Below are 8,193 nucleotides of genomic sequence, written 5' to 3' on the forward strand. Positions count from 1 at the left end.
TGCAAAGCCACGTACATACCGATAAGAGCCAATCAAATAGCTGGAAACCACTGTTAAAACAGATAGCAGGCATCGGGTACAACTCTGAAAAGTTATGAGAACACCCTCACATTTTTCTACTTAATTGCCCATGTAGATATGATTGTTCTTCACGAGCTCATAAAATGAGAGTTTTGAAGCACAAATCTATCAAAGTTGATTGATGTTAGGCAATACTGGGCAACATTATAAAGCAAAAGCTTGATGAGACTTGATCTTTTCTAGCAATTGTTACTGTGAAACAAACAACTATTACAGTGAAACGGGATTGCAATTTGAGTGTGCTTCTATCGCACAGGCTAAATGAATCCAACAAATGGGGCGAGTGTCTGAATGAAAATTTGTTGTGACAATATGACATTTCATTTCTCGTACAATCTTAGACCCTATGAGTTTCCTCTGCAGATAATCTACTAAAAATATGAAAATTTAGCAAACTCCAAATATTCTCAACAATCCCACAGGATAAACGACAAAATGCTTCCTTAGCAGCTCTACGGCGTGCTTCCAGAAGTGTTGCATTTGTGAATAGTTCAAAGAGCGCTTTTTCAAGCTCCAGTTTATCAGAAACCTACGAGGCAGTGACAATTGAGAACAATTAAAGAATAATTTACTCTGAAGAACAATTTTGATTAGCAATTGAGTTGTTGTCCCACCTGAAGGACTGACAAAGGATTTGATCGTTGCATTTCCAATACCATGTGGGAGAAATGCCCAACGTGACAACCTGAAATCATTTGAGTTCCAATACAACCATTAAAATAATATGTTGAGATTTGAGAACTGCAGTATTCAACTTGCACCTGTCAAAACCGCACAGCCAGCTGCAGCAGCTTCTGAGATATTATGGCCAGATAAACCAGGGAGTAAGGAACCTCCAATCACAGCTATTGGTGTTAATGTGTACAAGTGTCTTAATTCACCTGACAAAGAAGATGGATGATAGTAAATGTCCTGGATGACAAGTGGAAAAGATGGAGAATTATGGCGAAGAATGAGGTGCAAACTCAGCATCTACAGCTCTAGAAATCCCACGGTCTCAATTCTCAGCACCAGTGGATTTTCATGTACAAGAGCATTTCATGACTGTTAGTGAAAAGAAAGAATTTGTACCCAAAGTGTCCACCACATAAATATTTGTTCCTGGCTTAAACTTCTCAAAATGAGACCTTAAAATCACATTTTGTCCTTCTTTCTCCAATTTCTGCACTATATCAAATAGAAGCATAATGAATTTCAGAGATGATAGGGGAAAAAAACTATTAAGAAATAAGAACAGTAAATTTTGCATGAGCATTGTTTCTGTTGTATGCAAAAATGACTCTAGAGGATAAGTAGAAATTAATTGTCATCTAGGCAGCATTTAACTTAACTTTCTTTTAAGCTTCTTTTCTTCTTAAAAAGGATAAGTCAAGCCAAACAGAATTTTAGAAAATCTCTTAAAAATAAAGTAACTTTTTTTAGTGAACAAAAGCCCAAAAAACACTTAACAGAAGTTTGATCTAGTAGAGGGGATTAGTTTTTTACAAAGTAGTGAACCACAGTTAGAATCCCCATTGAGAGAAGCACCAACATTTAGTGTCAGAACCATGCCTTAGGCAAGAATTTATTTCTAAGGCAGATATCTATGAGTAACAAAAAAACATGTTTTGAAAGAGGATATGGCATAAAAAGCTTACTTTGGCCATCTCTCGTCCTTGATGTGGATGCCGAGGGACAATAATAGTCATTATATTAGGTTGCTGCTGCATAAGGGCAATGTGAACTCCTAATATTACTGCAGAGAAAGCAATCAAATTTAAACATATTAAAAGATAGAGAACATAATGATTAAGTATCAAAATAAGGAGGGAAGCAAACTAAATCCAGCTAATTGTAACATAGTCTCAAAACTAATAAGTAGGACAATCTGTAAAAGATGGAAGAAACATTCATTCCAACACTAAAAAAGTTAAAAAAATATATCAATTCATATCTGTAAAAGAGAGCATGTTTCTTTTTAGTGTTTATTTACGGAAAAGAAAACAAAAATAGAATTTGCTGCATTACAGAAAGATTTTAACTCAAAACCAGAGTTCATAAAACATAACAAAAATGGGTACAAACAGTTCAAATGTCAACATCTTTACTGAATGCAAAGCAAATCTCAGAACAATCAAACCATCTATATTATGTCAGTTTTTCCATATTATTGGCATTCCTCTCACTTTCTTATGTTAAGCAAATCAATCAGGTGTTTAAATAGACCAAGGAACAAACAAGTATTTGCAGCATAATGTCAGAGGATAGAAGATGGAACTGACTTTCTTCTTCTCCCCTATGAATGGAAGAAGCCATCCAAACCTGCTTTTGAGTAAGCTCTAGTCTCAGATTGTCTAAATAATTTCTTTCTCTTTCTTCAACTACCAAATCTTCAATTACTGAATGAAAAGAGTGATAAGATAAGATTAGTAAAGGTCGCTCTATCACTTCAAAAAATCGAAAATCCAAGCAAAAAAAAAGTTCTGTTTTACAATTGTAACCATAACAGCAACAACAAGGAAGTAAATGATGTATATCAGAATGGACTGCTATCAATTTTTCATGTTCAATTTCATATACATTGAATTAAAAAAATAAAGAAATCAATGACATACCATATTTAAGATCACCAGAAAAGTTTATGATACAAGGAGGAGCTTGCAGTAGCTGAAACCGGATGCCCTGCTCTGTACTCTGACATTCAAAATGTTCAATGATGGCATAACAAGGGATGTTAATTACTGTTAAGGTAAAAAGACCTAGAAGCACGTACCAGTGGGGCAATCAATGAAAACTTGGATAGCATCAATGAAATTAAAGGTAGAAGCATTGGCTGTGACCAAACTTTGAAGGATTTTTCAGACATCCGAGCATTTAACAGTGCCAGTGTTATCTGATGAGAGTAAATGGGTTATCATATGTAAGAATCAGCATGAGTAATTGACCTGATGCACATGCAAAAACACAAATGAAGCAGTTCTATGAGCAAATAAATTAATCGGTCTGTCATTTTAAATTAAAAGGTTAGCCTCAACTACTGTTTACTAACATTTATGCTTAGGTTATCTAGTTCCAATTCTAGATGCATGGATTAAAAATTTGACTATTTTTCTCTCCTATACGTGCTCTATGGATGTAGTCCACAAACTAATGAGAAAGAATGACTTACACCATTTCTGGAAGCACCCATGATAAGATTTGGCCATAGTTCACTTTCCATTAGCACAATGGCGTTTGGTTTCCAGTAATCAAGGAAAGAATGGATGGAAGTAGGGGTGTCGAGTGGTGAAAACTGCCAAATTTGAAAGTTTCAGCAAACCAAAACATGTTAAGCCTGATCGGAAAATTCCAAAGCTGAAGACTAAATGATAACTTCTAGAATATTTTAAAATCGGCTAAACTGATAAAGAAATAGTAAGCCAAAACACAAAAGTAAGCCTAGGAATTCCTTTTCAATGGCCTGTTTGGCCTTCATCCTGAAGCCAGGAGGCCCAGGACTACATCCATAAGACCATTGAAATCAATTAAAAACATGACAATAATTGAGTTAACAACTTTTGCAGAAATAAATTTCTTTAAGAAACATAGCACATTTCTCCTTTTCGCTTATCATAAATAAATTTGTTCTGGAAAATTGCTTGATTATTCCTAATCCACGTTTTAAAAAATTAAGAAATGACAGTCCAGCAACCAGCATCCTAGAATCCTAATCAACAGGTGAAAAGTGAGTAATGTAGCATTATAGAAAACAAGAACATATCATCCTTTCAACAGCAAGTTTCGCTTATGCGAATGATCAGATTCAGCATAGTCAACAGTTGTCTACAATAGTTTCCCTGCCTGAACCCACCATTAAATTGGCCAAGGCATAATAAACTTACATGAGGCACACCCCTCTAATACACTATTTTCAACATAATTTTGGCAACTAACTTCAATTTATTATAACACGAAAAATCATTCAGGTCTCGTTCCTTATTTAACAAGTCTAGCACATGATTTAGTGAGTCCCAATAAAATTCAGTCAGTAGTCAAAAGTGTACAAGAAATTGTGTTGTTTTCACTTCTCAACTTAATATGAGAAAAGATGCATGTGGATGAAGAGATTACTCAGTCCATGTTAGCATTCCCCAACAACGTACCTGTAAAATGATTTCACTGGGAAGCGATATGCTTAATACTTCACTGCATTACAAAAACACAAACATATAAATAAATGTATTTCTTCTCAAAATTTCTAATGAAAGAGTCTCAAAAGCTTAAAATTACATTTTCTAATGTAAAAAAATTTTGAAGCAAGGAAATACGGTTAAAATGCAAAGGAAGTGGAAAGTGAAGTGATGGAAATGGAATGAGAGTGTGAGAGGGTTACAAAGCAGACACGGTGGTGATGGTCATGAGCACGTTTAAGTGAGGCATCTTCCGAATGCAGTGTTTGATGACGGGAATGGCGATCATTCCTTCGCCTAAGGAAACGGCGTGGAACCATAGGAGTGGTCCCGGCCGTCGAGGCTGAGATGGGAGACCGAGGCGCTCCGGCCACCGCCGCGAGTGCTCGAGGCCGCGGAATCTGCGCCACTGCAGGTGAAGGCGGATTAACGGCGAAAGACCGTAGCTTAAGGCTCTGTATATGTTGTACACCACCAACCCCTTCTTCATCCTTCTCGTCCACGCCATTCTTCTTCTTCTTCTTCTTCTACTCCGTCAGAACAGAGTCCAAGCAAGAGCCCGAAGACACACCGCATCATAATGGGCCTGTCGTCTCCCCAATAACAAACCAAGTGGGCCTTTTTTCGAATGGGCCATTATATTTTAAGATTTTAAAAAAGTTATATGTTCGTGTTTTGTTTATAATTTTAAATATTTTTTCTATTTTGTTACATTCTTATATTATTTCCTTAATCAACCTCTAATATGGAATTTGTGAGAGTGAATTCTTAAACAAGAGGGTTTATGGAGCTTTTTTAAACAAAAATACTTTTAAAAATTAATTCTTTTTTATTATATCAAGTAATTTTCACATAAAATGTTTTATTTTCATTTTTTAAATTTAAATGTTATATTTTATTTAATTTTATTCAATAATTATAATATTTAATTTTTTAAATTAATAAAATTAATTAAATTTTAAAATAATCATATGATACAATTTAAATTATTTAATTAAAATTTTATTTAAATTTGTTAATAGTTGTTTGCAACATTACTAACTATGTATTTAGTTTTGTGTCAAATTTACTTAAACATTAATATATTTCAACATTATAGATTGTATTTTTATATTAAAACATAACTTTATTAATAATGTGTCTGCATCTACATCAAATTTACTCAAAACGTGATTACTTTCCAATCCTGTAAGTTATAACTTTTAGGTTAAAACATGATTTTATTAGTCATGCACTAACATAAGAATACTTCTTCAAACTAGTAAATTTTTATAAAGTATTGCTCTTGTGCTTCAAACATTAGATACACTTGAAAACAGCTCTAATTATAAAAGGGGACCAAACCAAACTGATTACAAAGTTGGAATACCTAAACCTCATTTCTTTGTTTGGACAAAAAAATAACTCATTTCCATGACACTTATCGTTTGCAAATCGATTCCAATCACATAAATCTATGTTTGGGAGTAAAGTTGCTCCCCAATTACAACAATGAATATTTTACCGTGGGTAGCAGTTATCTTGATTTATCCAGTGTAGGTGTGGGTTAAGGAAAAGAAGAAAACCACAATTGAAACAATTATTACACACACAAAAAAAAAAAAAGGAAAGCTTCCTTTGGTTTAGTTTCAAGTTGGGATTTATCACTATTTTCTCACAACTTAATTTTGTATAGGAAAATACATTATATATTTTGAACAGAATTATCTAATCACAACCTCAAACAAAATTGACAAACCCAAGTGTAACTTAAGCTCGTGATTCCCAGCGTATTAATATTAAAAACAGTAAACTACAATTTAGAAAAACCTTCCATTAGAAAATGAAACTGTACATCAACAATTGATGACATTCAGGCCCAGAACACTAGCAATGTTCATACATCCTATAAATATTTATTGCAACAGCTCATTCTTTCGCAAATGAACACCATTGAAAGATCTAGACCCTGCATCTCTAATGTGAGCTTCTCTATCAATCTTGCACACATAGTGTAGACCAACAAGGAGTTCAACCATTGCAGCTTCTGTTTTTGCTTGGTTCGCAAAGTAAAGAGTCTGGACAAGCAAAACACTAGCTTTCAAAGCAGTGTGCTCCTTCTCAAAACTCCTCTCAGAATGCCACCTTATCATGTTGTGTGCCAGTGGTGCCAACCATTCCAATATTTGGGTGAGTACCATACTCCATTCCACTGCAAGGCTAGCTGCATGAATCATGGAATGTTTGCTCTTAGCATACCACTTGAGCTTACCCCTCAGAGAGGTTCTTATAGTGGTTGGTAACATATTGTAAAGATTGTGCCTTGTTTCAAGATCAATGTGGTGAGTTCCTGAAACTATCTTCTCTATTAGTACAATCACATTAGCATAATGGAGAGCGAAAGCTGCATCACCAAGTGTAGATAAAGCTGGCTTTAACCGACCCTTCATAGATAGTTTAAAATAAATTCTACTTCTGTGAACGGGAGAAAATTTTAATTTATCCACTGTTTTCATGTTATCAATGTTCTTCACATGACAATCAACCAACCTCATAGAACCACCATTAGTTGGCATACAGATAGGAGAGTCATTTCCAACAGACATACATCCTTTGAATGGTCCAAAGTGTTTGAACTGCTTGCTTTCTGAATGAAGAAGCACTTGCTGCTCTTTGTTCTTTCTCTTGCTCTTTTTCTTGTCAACTAGCTCAGAAGGATGAATTGAAGAATGCATTGGAGCAGAAAAGGAACGCGTGCGTGTGAGATGATTCTTAGTTTTACTTAAAGGGGGAGAATCATCTTGTTTCTTTTCAATTGGTAGATGACTATTTCCAAAGACAAGAATGATTCTCTCCAAAATTGTGAACAATGATCTTGCCAATAACCGGACAATATAGTCATAACTTCTGTTCCATGGAGTCATGTCCCTTAGAGTTTTCACTTGCTGGCGCTGCCACGCGACCTTGCTGTGAAACTCGAGCAATTTCACCCTATGAAACTTGGGATTCTCCTTCGTTGTACTGAAAGTTTGTTCTCTCTCTGCTAGTACCTCAATTTCTTGAGACAACAGTGACATAGCAGCAACAAATCTTTCCATTTTCTTCACCTTCCTCTCCATCTTTTTCCATGCATATTCCCACCCAGACCATTTGAGATAATTTTGAGTTGGGTTGTCAACAAAATGTTCATAACCATGATACACTGGATCCTTGCACTTCTTACCCAACCTTGCCACAGACCGTGCTAGAGATTCAAAGTTATCAAGTATCTCATCCAATGCGAGTTCCATCAAGAAATAGTCATCATCAGACACTAGCATTTTGACCCCAACAGAATTCACTATCCATTCCCTCATATTCATTACTTCCCTTTCGCTCAAAGAATGCCATAAATTAACCACCTTAGACATCAAGCCCGCAACATCAAAAGCCAAAATTCCAATCTCTTCCTTGTCATCTGAAGCACTCTTGCGTGAAACTGGCCACAAAGCACTAAGCCATGTCCCATTCACTGTGTCACCTCCCATTGATATGCCAAATCAGCAATGTCAGCAGATACCAACTATCCTGTATAAACGTTATCAAACACAAAATACAAACTCAAAAGCCTAACCCAAAAAAAAAAATTAGAAAACGCAGAGCATAGTGAAAGATGTAACTAGCGGCATTATGAAAATGAAAGCTTCGTCTTCAATATGAAGAAAAATTAGCCTCAAAAGAGCAGTTTTGGAACACTTTGGAGCTTCAAGGATCCTAACCCGCTTTTCAAAATTTAAAATTTCTTCCTACCCTTTCTGTCATTAACCCATGTTTCTCACTAGAGAAGCATAGCAGCTCCCAAAACCACTACTCAAAACACACACACAGAGAAAGAGAGAGATCAGAAGCATACTCTTCACCTATCTGAATCAGCATTGAGCTGAATGAGAAGAAACTAAACCTCTGAGAGAGAAAGAAGAAGTAAACAGTGGAACATACTCATGCT

The 8,193-nt window shown here is 35.4% G+C and overlaps 2 protein-coding genes across 2 annotated transcripts; both read right to left on the bottom strand.

The window, feature by feature from the left end:
• Positions 1-239: 239 nt before the first annotated feature.
• Positions 240-4,743, bottom strand: LOC113872255 (probable 3-deoxy-D-manno-octulosonic acid transferase, mitochondrial). Its single transcript, XM_027509668.1, has 11 exons — positions 4,433-4,743; positions 4,203-4,245; positions 3,230-3,352; positions 2,834-2,953; positions 2,676-2,754; positions 2,343-2,459; positions 1,719-1,816; positions 1,153-1,243; positions 843-962; positions 696-766; positions 240-610 (listed from the first exon to the last, which is right to left on the bottom strand). The coding sequence occupies exons 1-11, from the start codon at positions 4,735-4,737 to the stop codon at positions 419-421; spliced, it is 1,359 nt and encodes a 452-aa protein (XP_027365469.1). The 5' UTR covers positions 4,738-4,743; the 3' UTR covers positions 240-418.
• Positions 4,744-6,124: 1,381 nt separating this feature from the next.
• On the bottom strand, positions 6,125-7,528 carry LOC113870876. Its single transcript, XM_027507398.1, has one exon. The coding sequence runs from the start codon at positions 7,526-7,528 to the stop codon at positions 6,125-6,127; it is 1,404 nt and encodes a 467-aa protein (XP_027363199.1).
• Positions 7,529-8,193: the final 665 nt, after the last annotated feature.

This window comes from Abrus precatorius, unplaced genomic scaffold (genome assembly GCF_003935025.1).
Source record: "Abrus precatorius isolate BTA unplaced genomic scaffold, Abrus_2018 Scaffold7, whole genome shotgun sequence".
Classification (NCBI taxonomy): domain Eukaryota; kingdom Viridiplantae; phylum Streptophyta; class Magnoliopsida; order Fabales; family Fabaceae; genus Abrus; species Abrus precatorius.

Coding starts and splice junctions, on each gene's coding strand:
- LOC113872255 (XM_027509668.1), bottom strand. CDS start 4,737: ATGGCGTGGACGAGAAGGATGAAGAAGGGGTTGGTGGTGTACAACATA. Junction 2,954..3,229: donor TGGGTGCTTCCAGAAATGGT/GTAAGTCATTCT, acceptor TACTCTCATCAG/ATAACACTGGCACTGTTAAA. Junction 963..1,152: donor TTATGTGGTGGACACTTTGG/GTACAAATTCTT, acceptor CTTCTTTGTCAG/GTGAATTAAGACACTTGTAC.
- LOC113870876 (XM_027507398.1), bottom strand. CDS start 7,528: ATGCTAGTGTCTGATGATGACTATTTCTTGATGGAACTCGCATTGGAT.